The sequence below is a fragment of the Carcharodon carcharias genome, chromosome 21 (assembly GCF_017639515.1).
Source record: "Carcharodon carcharias isolate sCarCar2 chromosome 21, sCarCar2.pri, whole genome shotgun sequence".
Lineage (NCBI taxonomy): Eukaryota > Metazoa > Chordata > Chondrichthyes > Lamniformes > Lamnidae > Carcharodon > Carcharodon carcharias.
In genome coordinates this window covers 79,530,884-79,547,001 of record NC_054487.1, presented here as the reverse complement: position 1 = coordinate 79,547,001, position 16,118 = coordinate 79,530,884, and the positions used below count along the sequence as shown (strand labels likewise).

The 16,118-nt window shown below is 41.8% G+C and overlaps 1 protein-coding gene across 10 annotated transcripts in view; it reads left to right on the top strand.

Annotated features, from left to right (window-relative positions):
• The window catches only part of LOC121293223 (plasma membrane calcium-transporting ATPase 1-like), a 107,464-nt gene that overhangs the window by 52,834 nt on the left and 38,512 nt on the right, over positions 1–16,118 (top strand). For all 10 annotated transcript variants that reach the window (XM_041216060.1, XM_041216067.1, XM_041216069.1 and 7 more), the window contains 6 exons: positions 1,154–1,267; positions 10,372–10,410; positions 12,002–12,160; positions 13,671–13,885; positions 14,868–15,110; positions 15,523–15,764. In XM_041216060.1, coding sequence (XP_041071994.1) covers positions 1,154–1,267; positions 10,372–10,410; positions 12,002–12,160; positions 13,671–13,885; positions 14,868–15,110; positions 15,523–15,764 — 1,012 coding nt within the window. The remainder of the gene's footprint in view (positions 1–1,153; positions 1,268–10,371; positions 10,411–12,001; positions 12,161–13,670; positions 13,886–14,867; positions 15,111–15,522; positions 15,765–16,118) is intronic.

The window sequence follows — 16,118 nt, the reverse complement described above, 5'->3', positions numbered from 1 at the left end:
ATCAATTTAAAACAGCTGAGTGGACATTAGGAGAAATGTCTTTGTAGATATTTGCTGGACTATAGAATACTTTGCCACAGTCATTAAGACAGAGATAGCATTTTGAATGAAAAAATGCTAAATTTTGGAACCAGGATGGACGATGCAAGGTAATGAGAATAACAATGAAATTAGTTTTGATTTGCCCTTGTTGAGAACCAGTAGAGACATGTTGGGCCGAGTGGTCACCACCTGTTTTGTAAATTCCGGTTTAGAGATGCTTTCTAAACAATTGTGAAAAAATAGTGCAGCAAGGAGTTGCTGTTTTTTCACTTCAGAATTGAACCCATCCTTGGCATTAGGACATAAAAATGTAAAAGGTGAATAAAGGTCTTTTGTCCCATTGATAGCAATCCATTTGGTGCCCTATCTTGCCCAGCCTAGCATTTAGTTATGTTTTGACCTACCATATATCTTTCCTCCAAGAATCAGATTGGTAAATTCCAAATATTTGTCACCCCTTTGAGCAAAGGCTTTTTTCATCTATTCTTATATTTCTAAAATAAATGCATTGCTTTTTTCCACTGAAATCACCTTGAATTAAATGTCTGGATTCATTTTGCTACTATATTGAGGTCACACCTGACCCTTTTTCTCTAGATGGTAGAATTTACATGTCTCATCTTGTAGCTCATCCCATTACACTTAATTGTTCTATCAGTGTTCTGTTCTCCCTGCAACGTATGTTCTCTTTGCAAGGGCCAAATCCTACTTCATTCTAATGCTTCCACAGTTTGCAGACTTAGTGTGCAAATCTTTACTAACATAATCCAATCCTCAAGTCACTACATAAAAAGGTCTGTACATTGGTTGCTATCATTATAAAGTTCTCTGCTAATTCTATTGTGTTCATTGTATAGTTTAGTTTTCTCACAATGTACATACTTTGGTTTTAAAGCATTAAAGTTTTTAATGCTTCATTTGCACAACTGATCTGAATTATTCTATCACAAACTGCATCCTGCTATAAAACCACTGTTTTCCCCATTCTGGTCATTTGTGTGTACAAGCATGGACCCCTAAATTCATATTATAGCTGTTAGTGTACAATAATGAAATAGATATCAAACAATTTATTTGCAGGAATGGCCAGCTCTAACTAGTCTACTTTCAGGTACCCATGTGATGGAAGGTTCTGGAAGAATGCTAGTCACAGCTGTTGGAGTAAACTCTCAAACTGGAATCATTTTCACTTTGCTGGGGTCTGGAGAGGAAGAGGAGAAAAAAAGTAAGCATACAGCTAAATGGTTTGTGAACCTCCTAATTGAGCAGCGGTTTGAAACAATGTTTCAAAAGTTACTTGTTAACTATGATGTAAGCACATATTCCAGTCTTGTTCAGTGCAATGCCATCTTTTGGATTAGATGTAAACAGAGGGTTCTGGGTTGTGAAAATGCTTTCTAAACGCATTCGCTTTTCCTCTGCTTTTTTAAGTGCTGAGGGAGTCCTGCTTTTAATCTTGGAACTTCTAACACTTATCCTGCCAACCGGGATTCGAAAGCAATCATTCTGTACTTTGGCTGTCCTCCACATTAGGAGTAAGGTCATGTAACTGCAGTATTTTTTCTTTATTTGGTCAGCTGAATGACACTAAGCATGTTTACAAAAAATTAAAAATCCCACTAAGTAAGCTGGCCAAATGATCTGTTCGACAGTGATTTTAAAAAATAAAACCCTAATGCGTTAGGTGACCTATACAAAGTTGAATTTAGCATTACAGTTTGAGCTTGTAAACCAAGTTACTAAGAAATCAACAAATGTGTTTGAGAGCACGTGCTCTCATTTAAGGTGCATGATTGTTGGGTGGTTAGCACCCAGAAATATGCTCATGGGTGCTGCTGAACTGCAGTTTTTAACAATAACTGGGGAAAGGGTATTGTTGCTGGACTAGTAATCCAGAGAGACAGGGCAATGCTCTGGGGAGCCAAGTTTGAATCCTGCCACGGCAGATGGTGGAATTTGAACTCAATAAAAACCTGGAATTAAATGTCTAATAATCATGAAACCATTGCTGATTGTCATAAAAACCTATCTGGTTCACTAATGCCCATTAGGGAAGGAAACCTGCCGTCCTTGCCTGGTCTACCCTGTGTGAGACTCCAAACCCACAGCAATGTGGTTGACCCTTAAATGCCCTCTGCAGTGGCCTAGCAAGCCACTCAGTTGTATCAAACCGCTACCAAGCCTCAAAAAAAGAATGAAACCGGATGGACCATCTGGCATCAACCTAGGCACCGGAAACGACAACAGCAAACTCGCCCCTGTCGACCCTGCAGAGTCTCCCTGACGAATACCTGGAGGCTAGTGCCAAAATTGGGAGAGCTGTCTCTCAGACTAGTCGAGCAACAGCCTGACATATTCATCCTTATAGAATCATATCTTATAGATAATGTCCCAGGCACCATCATCACCATCTCTGGGTATGCCCTGTCCCACTGTCAGGACAGAACCAGCAGAGGTGACGACACAGTGGTAAGCATTCGGGAGGGAGTTGCCATGGGAGCCCTCAAAATTGACCCTGGATGCCATGAAGTCTCATGGCATCAGGTCAAATATGGGCAAGGAAACCTGCTGAATACCATGCATCGCCCTCCCTCAGCTGATGAATCCGTGCTCCTCCATGTTGAACACCATTTGAAGGAAGCACAGAGGGTGGCAAAGACACAGAATGTAATCTGGGGGATTTCAATGTCCATCACCAAGAGTGGCTCGGTAGTAACTCTACTGACTGAGCTGGCCGAGCCCTAAAGGACATAGCTGCTAGACTGGGTCTGCTGTAAGTGGTGAGGGAACCAACAAAAGGGGAAAACATACTTGACCTCGTCCTCACCAAACCTCTTGCCGCAAATTCATATGTCCATGATGGTATCGGTAGGAGTGCATAGTTGTTGTGGAGAGGAAGACCCGCCTTCACATTTGAGGATGCCCTGCATCATGTTGTGTAGCACTACTGCCATGCTAAATGAGATAAATTTTGAACAGATCTAGCATCTTGAGACTTGGCATCATGAGGCGCTGTGGGCTATCAGCAGCACCAGTGTTGCACTCGAACACAATCCGTAACCTCATGTCTGGCGTGTCCCCCACTCTACTGTTTCCATCAAGCCAGGGGATCAACCCTGGTTCAAAGAAGAGTGCAGGAGGGAATGCCAGGAGCAGCACCAGGCATTACTAAAAAATGAGTTGTCTAACTGGTGAAGCTATAAAACAGGACTACATGCGTGTCAAAAAGTATAAGCAGCAAGTGATAGAGCTAAGTGATCCCACAACCAATGGATCAGATCTAAACTCTGCAGTCCTGCCACATCCAGTCGTGAATGGTGGTGGACAATTAAAAAAACTCACGGGGAAGGAGGAGACTCCACAAATATCCCTGTCCTCAATGATGAAGGAGCCCGACACATCAGTGCAAAAGATAAGACTGAAGCATTTGCTACAACCTTCAGCCAGAAGTGCTGAGTGGATGATCCATCTCTGCCTCCCCTGGAGGTACCCAGCATCACAGGTGCCCATTTCCAGCCAATATGATTCACTCTACATGATATCAAGAAATGGTTGAAGGCACTGGATAGTTTAAAGGCTATGGGCCCTAACAAGATTCCAGCAATAGTACTAAAGACTTGTGCTCCAGAACTTGCCATGCCCCCAGCCAAGCTGTTCAGTACAGCTACAACACTGGCATCGACCCGGCTATGTGGAAAATTACTCAGGTGTGTCCTGTGTACACAAAGCAGGACATATCCAATCTGGCCAATTACCGCCCCATCAGTCTACTCTTGATCATCAGTAAAGTAATGGAAGGGGTCATCAACAGTGCTATAAAGTGGCAATAACCTGCTCACTGATGCCCAGTCTGGATTCTGCCAGGGCCACTCAGCTCCTGACCTCATTACAGCCTTGGTTCAACCATGGACAAGAGAGCTGAACTTGAGGTGAGTGTGACATCAAGGCTGCATTTGACTTAGTGTGGCGTCGAGGAGCCTTAGAAAAACTGGAGTCAATGGGAAACAGGGAGAAAACTCTGCACTGGTTGGAGTCGTACCTAGTACAAAGGAAGATGGTTGTGGCTGTTGGAGGTCAGTCATCTCAGCTCCAGGACATCACTGCAGGAGTCCCTCAGGGTAGTGTCCTAGGCCCAACCATCTTCAGCTGCTTCATCAATGACCTTCCTTCCATCATAAGGCCAGAAGTGAGGATGTTCACTGGTGATTGCACAATGTTCAGCACCATTAGCTACGACTCAGATGCTGAAGCAGTCCATGTCCAAATGCAGCAACACCTGCACAATGCCCAGGCTTCGGCTGACAAATGACCAGTAACGTTTGTGCCACACAAGTGCCAGACAATAACCATCTCCAATGAAGATGAATCTATCCATCACCCCTCGACCTTCAATGGCATTACCGTCACTGAAGCCCCCACTATCAACATCTTAGGGGCTACCATTGACCAGAAACTGAACTGGACTAGCCACATAAATACTGTGACTACAAGAGCAGATCAGAACTAGGAATCCTGCGATGAGCAACTCCCCAAAGCCTGTCCACAAGGCACAAGTCAGGAATGTGATGGAATACTCGCCACTTGCCTGGATGACTGTAACCCCCAAAACACTGAAGATGATTGACACTGTCCAGGGCAAAGCAGCCCACTTGATTGGCACAGTATCCACAAACATCCTGTTCCTCCACCACTGATGCACAGTAACAGCGGGAATGCACTGCAGGAATTCACCAAGGCTCCTTAGATGGCACCTTCTGAACCCACATCATTACCATCTAGAAGGACAAGGCTTGCAGATAGATGGAATCGCCACCACCCTGGAAGTTCCCCTCCAAGCCACACACCGTCCTGACTTGGAACTATATTGTCATTCCTTCACTGTCGCTGGGTCAAAACCCTGGAACTCCCTCCCAAACAGCATTGTGAGTGCACCTACACCACATGGACTGCAGTGGTTCAAGAAGGTAGCTGACCATCACCTTCTTGAGGGCAACTAGGGATGGACAATAAATGCTGACCCAGCCAGCGAAGCCCACATCCCATGAATTAATAAAGAGTGCTGGCATGCTTCCCAATATTCCTAACGCCCACCCCTCAGTCAATACTTAAAACAAATCTAGTCATTATCATTGTTTGTGGGAGCTTGCTGGGTGCAAATTGACTGTAGTATTTTCTGCATTACAAGAGTTACTATATTTCAAACTTACTTCATTGGCTTTAAAGCACTTTGGGACATTTTGGGGTCATAAAAGATGCTAAAAGGCATAAAGACTAGTCTTTAATTGCTAATCCAGCTAAGACTGTTCTACATTTTAACGCATTGCAGGGTTGTTTGCAACTGAATTTGGAAAAAATACTCCCCCATTCCACCCTCATTTCTGTTGTTGGGTCTACCTCTTGATTAACTAATTGGATCATTAACAGCACCCTGGACAATGAGGAATGCTTCTTTCTAAAATATTTGATGTCTGAACTAGGCTCCTTTTTAGAACCTTTTTCATCAAATGTCAAAATAATAAATATCTGCATTGATATAACATTTAACACCAAAATATATTAACAACTAAAGTTACTTGCACAGAAATGATTACTTTGTAGGCAACTGAGGCAATCATTCTACTCCAGTGACACCTGTCAAATGGCAAACGAATGACCAGTTAAACTGATCGAGGGTTGATTTGGCTACTATATTGACACTTCCCATTCCTCTGAATAATACAACAAGACCTTTGCATCAATCTGTGTGCTCAGATGGCATCTTTGTTCTTGAATGAAGCATGATGCGCCTGATGCGGCACTCTTAAGTACTGCATAAAATGGTAGCCTAGGTTATGATTGAGTCTTGTGGCATTTGAACCCCGCAACCTACTGAGACAAGTGCTTCCAGCTGGGCCAAACTAACGCATGTTCAAAAGGTGCTGAGGAATAGAGCACTTACCTTGCTCCAAATTATGTTGTCTCAGATTAGGCATAGCAACTTTTTTAGCTGCAGAATAAAGGGCCCTCTGCTCCAAAAATATGTCTTGACTCTAAATTAAAATGAGCTGTCCTATTGCATCAGCATGTTTACCCATTTCTTGCACCAGCTGCCTTGTAACCCAAGATTGTCAAATAAGTAGCACTTTTCAATTTTTTATTCCTTTATGGGACGTGGATGTCGCTGGCTAGGCCAGCATTTATTGCCCATCCCTAACTGCCCTTGAGAGGGTGGTGGTGAGCTGCCACGTTGCACTGCTGCAGCCCATGTGGTATTGGTACAACCCACAGTGCTGTTGGGGAGTGAGTTCCAGGATTTTGACCCAGTGACAGTGAAGGAACGGCTATATGTTTCCAAGTCAGGCTGGTGAGTGGTTCGGAGGGGAATTCCCAGGAGGTGGTGTTCCATGTACCTGTTGCCCTTGTCCTTCTAGATGGTAGCGGTCGTGGGTTTGGAAGGTGCTGCCTAAGGAGCCTTGGTGAATTCCTGCAGTGCATCTTGTAGATGGTACACACTGCTGCCGCTGTTCGGTGGTGGAGGGAGTGAATGTTTGTGGATGGGTTTCTAATCAAGTGGGCTGCTTTGCCTTGGGTGGTGTCAAGCTTCTTGAATGTTGTTGGAGCTGCACTCATCCAGGCAAGTGGAGAGCATTCCATCACACTCTTGATTTGTGCCTTGTAGGTGGTGGACAGACTTTGGGGAGTTAGGAGGTGAATTATTCGCTGCAGGATTCCTAGTCTCTGACCTGCCCTTGCTGTATTTATATGGCTAGTTTCTGGTCAGTGATGACCCATGATAGTGAAGTTTTAAGTGTTCTGGGTTAATGCCCTTTAGTGCTCTAAATCTGTGCCCACTGGAAATTGGATTGAGGCAGTTCACTTCATATGGCAAGCATTAATGTTGTTGGACTTTATTCTGACATTCTGGACCCCTTTCTCATAGAGGAAGTCCAATATCAAATCAGTCACTGTATCCTGACAAAATAGATTTTAGCAAGCACTTAGGCTCCAAGCGCTTTCAGATATCAGACTTTAAGTATTTAGGTGGCCACTGCTAATGGTACTTGGTAATTGTCTGCCTGGAACTTCCTCAACATTACACATTGCCTGTTTCTGTGCCAATCTTGCTTACAGGAATTTGTAGGCAAGTCCAAAAATCATTCAGTGTACTGGACTGATGTGAGAATTAATATCGACAGTAAACTCCAGAAATCTGAAGTGTTGATTGACTTTGGCTGTGTTGAACCCGTTTATATTGATGTAAATCTGGAAAGCGCACCACAGGCAACACTCGAGCTGCTGTTTTACATGGAGTGAAACTGTTTAGATAAAGGTGTTAACTGATCTGCAGAAGTATCAGAAATGACCCTTCCCTCCCCTAACAGCACTGTGGGTGTGCCTACATTACATGGACTGTAGCAGTTCAAGAAGGCACTCACCACTAGCTTCTCAAGGGCAATTAGGGATGGACAATAAATTAAGGAAATTGTACATATCAATGTAGAACTGGTATAACCTTTTATCTGTAAATTTCCTCAATTAAAAAGGCCATGGATATGCTGAGAAGTTCCATGAAACTCTAGGCCTTGTTCTTCACCACCTCCCACCACCCACCCCCCCCCAGCCCCATGGAGTTCCACCATTGCCCCCCCTCCCCCCCCCAATGGAGTTCTGCCAGCATTCCAAAAACTTTTCTTCGTCTAGCTTTTGAGCTTCATCATGGAGCTCAAGAGGGCAATTAACTGAATCCCATGCATTTATTCTAACTGTTCTTTGGAAAGTTCTTATTTTGAGCATGTTGCTAAGGAACTTCCTGACAGCCTGTACTCCTACCAATTTCTGCTCCAGTGGGTAATGCCCCTTCCTCAGAGCCAGAAGCCCTGGGTTCAAGTCCTACTCCAGGACTTGTTGGCTATGGAAAGATCATGCATGACTCAGTTCAAACAGGTTGATGATCAGCCTACTAATATTTCCCCACTATGCCCTAAAGGGACAAAAGTGTGAAGACATGAAATAACGATAAAAGTTTACTGATCAGTTAACTCCTCATATTAGTTTTTAATTCTGGCACAGACTGCTTTCTACCAATTAAACCCAAGATTCTGTTGGCCAAGCCTGTGGCAAGCTCCAATACTTAATTGGCACCCTGAGATTGGGAGCTTGGAGGCTAGAAACTACAGTTTCCAGCAGCCCTCAGGGTCTCCGCATGTGACAACCGGCAGATGGCCACACGTGTAGTTTGTTGTTTTCACGCGTAAGCCAACCGGAAAGGTGCCGCATATGCGTAATTAGTGGTTTTTCTCATCTTCAGGCCAGGAACTGGCCATGTGCAAAAGAAAGAAAAGTGAAAGTGTGAAACTGCAGGTCAGGTGACCTGAGAGGAGTGCCATTGCAGAAGTGGTGTCCCACGGAGCAGGGCATGGGGAGGGGTACAGGGAGAAAGCCACTGACCGAGGAGGAGGTCCCACATCGGGGAGTGGGACAAAGAAATCCCAGAAGACAGTCTGAGGTAAGGGACAAAGATAGGGATCAGAGATCCAATTAAGTTGAGATAAAGGACAGGAGCAGAGAAGAAGTTTCCATGTTAGAGCTGCGAGAAGCAGACTTGAAGCAAAGTGGGTTCGAAGCCCTGAAGATCAAAAGGGGCAGCTGAAGGTGGTTGACTCCGTGGTGTGGGCCATGAGGACAAAAGCGCCCTCCAGATAGGGCAGTGGGGTAGCAACTCAGCGGGGTAGCAACTCAGCACCCTTATTAAGCAGTGCAGTTAAACTTTTCTGTAGCTTTTATACTAAAATATAATTAATCATTCAGCCTTGTTATCTCTACTTGATTTTGTTCCTCACTTGCAGGACCTAGTAAATATGTAAGATTTCAATACTTTCATAATGAGTATTGCTGAAAAAAAGTCGAGCTTTTCGCTGTTACTGTGCAGTAGCAACATGAGTGGTATTCACCGCTAACAGGATGCTGCTGTCAAAACGATGTTCTGCTATCACATGAGTAAAGTGGCATATAAATTTCAGTGCCAGTGTGATGCTAGGTATGTAGTGCGTACGTCCCAAAGACTAGCAGATCGTATTAGGTAGCATGTCCCAGCCGCTGTTCGTATTGGGCGAGGTACAGACCATACCCAATCAGCCTGTGCTTACAAAACTCAAAACGGTGTCCAACACTGGATTGGATCCTGCAATTGGACAGCATTTTGCTATATAATCCTCTGCTAAGAATTGCACTGACAGCCAATTTAAGCTTCAGCCAGGCTCAGTATTTGGTGTACTGGAAGCTACATATATTAATACACAGGGCCCTGATCTTTGAAGACAGAACATGTACACGCTGTACCTGTTTCTGCTGATTAAAAGTGACAGCCATTCACTGACTCATTCCTCAGGGCAATGCCTTGACCAATCGGGGTCAAGCTGCCTGGTTTAAATTTCAAACAATGCTTGGTAGTGAACTTGTCAGTCACCATCAATGGTGCATTCTCTGTGGACACCTCTACCAATCAGCACTCTCTTCACATACAGTATAAATTTCTGTTTTCCCTTTATATTGGCATTCTTGTGAAGTATCCTGATGAGTGCAAGATGAAAAGCTTTGACATATAATACTCAAGTTCTGAACTACCAAATAACTTTCATAATGCAGTGGCAATCAATCTCAGATTGAACATGTGCTTTCATTTCAAAAAGAAAGAGCAAATAGAACCATAAAGTTATAGTGCAGAAAGAGGCCATTCAGCCCATCTTGTCTGTGCCGGCCAAAAAGGAAAAGGAAACTAGCCGCTCATTTAAGTCCCATTTTCCATCACCTGGCCCATAGCCTTGCAGGTTGCAGCTCTTCAGATGCAGATCCAGGTACCTTTTTAAATGAGTTGAGAGTTTCAGCTTCAACCACCAACTTCAGCAGTGAATTCCAGATGCCCAACACCCTCGGTGAAAAAGTTTTTCCTAGTGTCCCCTGTAGTCCTTCTACTGGTCACCTTAAATCTATGCCCCCTGATAGCTGACCCTTCAGCTAGGGGAAACATGTCTTTCGTGTCTATTCTATCTAGGCCCCTCATAATTTTATACACCTTAATTAGGTCACCCCTTAGCCTCTGCTATTCTAAGGAAAACAACTCTAGCCTATCCAATCTCAGCTGCGATTTTCAAGCCCTGGCAACATTCTTGTAGATCTCCTCTGCACACTCTCCAGAGCAATTATGTCCTTCCACTTAAAACCTCTGGTAACTTAAAGGGGTAATGGCGAATTGCTCAGTATATTCAGATGTTAATTCCCATTTGCATGAAGTAACTCATGCTATGTAAATGTATAAACTAAGTTAATAAAATTGCTTTACTTTTTTCTTAGATAAAAAGCAAGATGGAGCTGTAGAAAATCGAAACAAAGGTAAACATTAAATGCTTTAAGCAATCTTGGCATGATCAATGGTACTGTTTACTTGGCCTTCAAAATCTTTTAACATGTACGTGGAAGCTAATATGAAATGTTCTATTTATAAAGATTTGAGTAAACTGCCCCTGTGAAGAAAAGGGGAAAACCTGTTTTGGCACGTTAAGAAAAATGCTGTCCTTCATGCTCAAATGTTATGGTTAAATTGAGAAATTGAAGTATAGCTGGAAAATTTTAGCCAACAAAATTTTTCATTGGCAACCCTGACTCCCATTACTTCTAGATACTAAGACAGGTGTGCCCAGAATATTCCGAAGTAGGCTGTCCCTAGTTCCACACTGTAACTTTTACAAAGCTCCAAACTGAGATCTTAGCAAACCTTCATGTTAATCATTGCATCAATGAAAATTCACTGAACAAAGAAACTTACACTTGTCATCACTTACGACAGATCTACAACAAAGTCCTTCCTATTTGGTCATATTTCATTATCTTTGGTATTTGTGCCTACATGGAGTTGTCAGTTTTATCTAAGTTAGTAAATTTAGGGTTGAGGTAGACTGTAGATTCCAGTGTTTGAATGTAAGTGGGACTAACTGGATAACTCAAAGAACTGGTATGGGCACAATGGGCTGAATGGCAATCTCCTGTGTCGTAAGATTGAGTGAATTTTAATCGGGTAAACCCATAAATTGGGTGGTTTGTGCATGCCAGCAATTTGAGGTATAACTTAATTACATTTGTAATCACACCTACTGGGATTGCTAAGCAGTCTTGTATCCACAGAACTGCAATAACTTGGGTTTCATCATTTTTGAGCCCCTCGATCCTCTAACATATAATAGATAAAATTATACTTTCCTAATAGTTGCAAGAACCTGCAGTGGCCAAATAATTGTTGTAATGTCATTATCTAGGTGTTTTTAATTTCTTTACATGAGAAATGCTTCTTGGTGAACATGCAACCTAGTAAGTGTGTAGCATACTGCACTAATTTTGAAATTCTGCTCATGGATCAAAGTTTGCAGGTGTATGACTCCAGTCATGGAATTGTAGAAGTTTATTACACAAAGGGAGGTCATTTAGTCAATTGTGCTTGTGCTGGCTCTTGAAACAGCAGTTGTGCATAACGTGCCCCCCCCCCCCCCCCCCCAGGCTTTTTGTATCTGTCCAACTCCTCCTTTTATTTATGGAGTCAGCTTCTACTGCCTTTGGGTTGTGCACTCTATATTCTGACAACTGAGGGGAAAAAAAATTGCCCCCTCCCCCAACTAGATCTTGTGCCAATTATTTTTAAATCTGTGATTTCTAGTTATAAACCCACTTGGCGAGGGAATATTTTTTCTCTCTATCAAAGCATTTTGTTTTAAACCTCCTAGCTCAATTTCTCTGATCGAAGGAGAGTGTCCTAATTTTGAATCTCCTTTAACCAAATCCCTCATGCCGGTAAACCATCTCTGTACCCTTCCACCCACTCCCAGCATTGAACTTTAGACAAATTAATAAAGTAGCTTTCCATGGCTAGTCACTAACTAAGACAAGAGAATCAGATTGTCCTTTTAAATCATGACCATTTGGTTTTTTTCAGCTAAAGCTCAAGATGGAGCAGCTATGGAAATGCAGCCGTTGAAAAGTGATGAAGCAGCTGATGATGCATCTGAGAAAAAGAAAGCAAACGTGCCCAAAAAAGAAAAGTCTGTACTCCAAGGCAAACTCACAAAATTGGCAGTTCAAATTGGTAAAGCAGGTATGAAAATTAATCATTCCATTATCCTGATTTATTATTGGTTTTTGCAAAAAAATTCATGGATGTGATGTTTCAGTACTTGAGATTGCATGCTATTTTTTATTCATTCAAGGGATGTGGGCATCGCTGGCTAGGCCAGCATTTATTGCCCATCCCTAATTGCTCTTGTTCAGAGGGCATTTAAGAGCCAACCACAGTGCTGTGGGTCTGGAGTGGCATGTAGGCCAGACCAGATAAGGACAGCAGATTTCCTTCCCTAAAGGACATTAGTGAATCAGATGGGTTTTTACAACAACAATCGACAAAGGTTCGTTGGTCATCATTAGACTTTTAATTCCAGATTTTTATTGAATTCAAATTCCACCATCTGCCATGGCAGGATTCGAACCCAGGCCCCCAGAGTCTCTGGGACTCTGGATTGCTAGCCTAGCAACATACCACAACACCATTGCCTTCCTGATTTTGTAATTTGATGTCTGTATGGCATGTCCTACACAAACATTTTAGAAAAATTTGATTTTTAGTCCAGTGGGAACTTGCCTGAGCTTAGTAAAGTTTTAAATTAACTGTTTATGCTGAGCCTGTCTACTGGTTTTTGATAATGGAATTGAATGCATCTACAAAGTATTGAAAAAAATTATTCCTTATGGTAATGGTAAAAAATGGACTATTACATTCCTGTGGTTATACACCATAACATGAACCAACCCAACTAGTGTTTTGTTTTTAATTAAATGGCCTATTTTCTACTTTTGAATTTTGTTTCCAAGCCATGGTCTTGTCTCGAACTGGGAACTAATTGTTCAACTATGCACACTGACCATTTTAAGGTTGCCAAGACTCTGACCAGCTTCATAATTCTTTAGATCTATCTTGACACTTGCATTAACACCACCAATACTGCCCCACTCCACCCAACCACTGTGAAGAATGGAGCAGCTTATTGTTGGTATGCAGCCTGTAGTATTCCAATTCTGTAATAAAGATAGATGGGCCAGCTTAACCTGTAGCTGCTGTTAGCAACCTTTAGTCTGATCTACTAGAACTGGAAATTTTTCAGCTTTGCAATCGCACTCAGGACCTCTTCAGCATGGCCATATTCTGAAGCATTTGAAATGTCTGTTGAAGTGTTGCAGTTGTTATACATCTGCTAAGACTATACATATATCATTTTTACCAAAATATTAAATACTCTTTATAAGCTGTGCTGGAATACTTCTTGTAGGTAATTATATTAATTGGTGAGTCAAAAACTAATCAAGTTTGAGCTATTGTCTAGTACCTGAGTGACCATTTTATAGATAATTCAAGAACCTATGAAAGGTAGCATATTGCAGCAGCTCAAGAAGGCAGCTCACCACCACTTTCTCAAGGGCAACTAGGGATGGGCAATAAATGCTGGCCCAGCCAGCAAAGCCCACATCCTGTGAATGAATTTTTAAAAAAAACTAAATTTATGGCCATATTTTCAATTTATATATTGTAATGCTATTGATCTCTTCTTTCATAGGATTGGTGATGTCTGCTGTTACAGTTATCATTCTTGTTCTGTATTTTGTGATTAATACATTTTGGGTCCAGCAACGCCCTTGGCTGACTGAGTGTACTCCAATTTACATTCAGTATTTAGTTAAATTTTTCATCGTTGGTGTTACTGTCTTGGTTGTGGCGGTACCAGAGGGCCTTCCACTTGCAGTTACAATCTCTTTGGCTTATTCAGTAAAGGTAAGCTATAACAGAAACATATAACTGAAATCTTAGCCCTTATGGTTGTGTATCTGTTATCCAAAACTTCTGGGGGCCAATTGTATTTCGGTATTTGGATGTTTTTGAATGTGATATACCCTACCGTATTGGGTATAGTTAGAATGAATAAGTAGTGACTTGTGGAAACCTAAATAGTACTGAGTTGGAGAAAAGGGTTTTGTGCCCCTTAATGGTACATTAAACAGTTTGTGAAGCAAGGGAAAGCAGACTCTGGCTGACTGGACTTGGCACTCATACCTGTTGTTCTAAAGACTTGCTGATTCCTTTGGATCAGATATTGTTATTTGCCTGAGGGGCAGCATTTTCTTGGTTGAACTTGGTTGCCATGAACTTGGTTAGAAGCAAAAACGCTCCCTGTCCTTAATGCCGTGATTCTTATTTGTTTGTATATTCCACATGCAGCAGCTGCTTTTCGGTAGTTATAATGTAAGCGTTGAGTGATTCTACCAGGGATGTCTAACTAGTTGACCAAGTGTATAGCAGCCAAGTCCAATTTCTGTTCTAACCTAACTTCAACATGCATTTGCTACTATTAAGGTCTCATTATATTGTGATCAGATCCGATATTCTGCCCTTCCCAACCTGCTTTTAAAAACCCGCGTTTCCATTTCCTGGAATGCAATTCACATGTGTACTCTGGCCACTCCTTGGGTTCCGCAAACCAAACAATCAGCACTTTATTTTGGAATGTGAAAAACTTTTTCTTCCTACCATTCAAATCTAATTGCATCTTGTGTCAGAACATTCAGTTTGGGTGGGCTTAAAATCATCTGCAATTTTCTTTCCCATTAGTGAATGGGGAACATGGATTAGAATCCCAGTATAGTTAGTGTAAATTACTTTTAAAATTGTTCTGTCAAAATCTAGCACTAGCTTATGTATCAAATGACACACATTCTTGAACATTGATATTAATGACCACAAATCTTTCCAAATACAGAAAATGATGAAAGATAACAATTTGGTCAGACATCTGGATGCCTGTGAAACAATGGGGAATGCAACAGCTATATGTTCGGACAAAACTGGTACACTCACAATGAACAGAATGACAGTGGTTCAAGCATATTTAGCTGGCCAGCACTACAAGATGATTCCAGATCCAGAATCTTTTCCTGAAAATGTTTTGGACAAACTTATTGCCGGGATAGCTGTAAACTCTGCTTACACTACAAAGATACTGGTATGTTGGGATTCTTACCAAGTATTCAGTATTAATGGGTTATAAATGATTTTGTTTGCATAATATATTGCATGTCCCATGTTGCATAGCACTAAATTGAGGTTTTTATGCTTGGTTTTAAATTGTATCACTGTTGGAACTAGAGAGAATGTTAGTTGAGCACATTACAAAGCAGTACTGTAATTTGCTTGAAAATTCATATGCCCTATTCGGAGAGCAAACCTTGAATGACTTGCTAGCAATTTAAACAGCATTCTGTACTAATGGCCTTGAATCCTATTTTAATTGTTTATGTTGCAACACTTAATAGTCGTATACTTAAATGATTAAAAATACATTTTTTAAAACTTGATTTGGATCAAATTCTGTAAGATTGAATACCTAAAATGTGTTAACTGACCTAACTTCACAGCCTCCTGAGAAAGAAGGTGGCTTGCCACGTCATGTTGGCAATAAGACAGAATGTGCCTTGTTGGGATTTGTATTGGCTTTGAAAAGAGACTACCAGGCAATTCGGAATGAAATTCCAGAAGAGAAACTATTCAAGGTCTACACCTTCAACTCTGCACGGAAATCTATGAGCACAGTCCTGAAGAACCCTAATGATAGTTTTCAAATGTTCAGTAAGGGCGCCTCTGAGATTGTTCTTAAAAAGTAAGTATATTACAACAAGTATATATAAAATGTATGTACATGATATTCATGGTGGCTTTTTGGAGGGACTTGAACAGGGAACTGACCCATGACCCAGAGGGAGAGGGTACATTCTCTAGTTGGCCTTCCAACTGAGATTTGGCCCTTGCACCAGGGCTTCCCCTAGACTTGGAGAAGGAGATTGTTTTCATTGTTGATTTGTCCCTGAGAAGCTAATTTGAAGAATAGCTTTGAAACCTATAGAAGATCTGAAAGATTCCCTTAAGGCTAAGATTTTTATTAAAACACAGGGTTACTTGGACTTTTTCAGTATGACATTCATTGAATACAGAACTAAAAACTAAGCTCATTGGT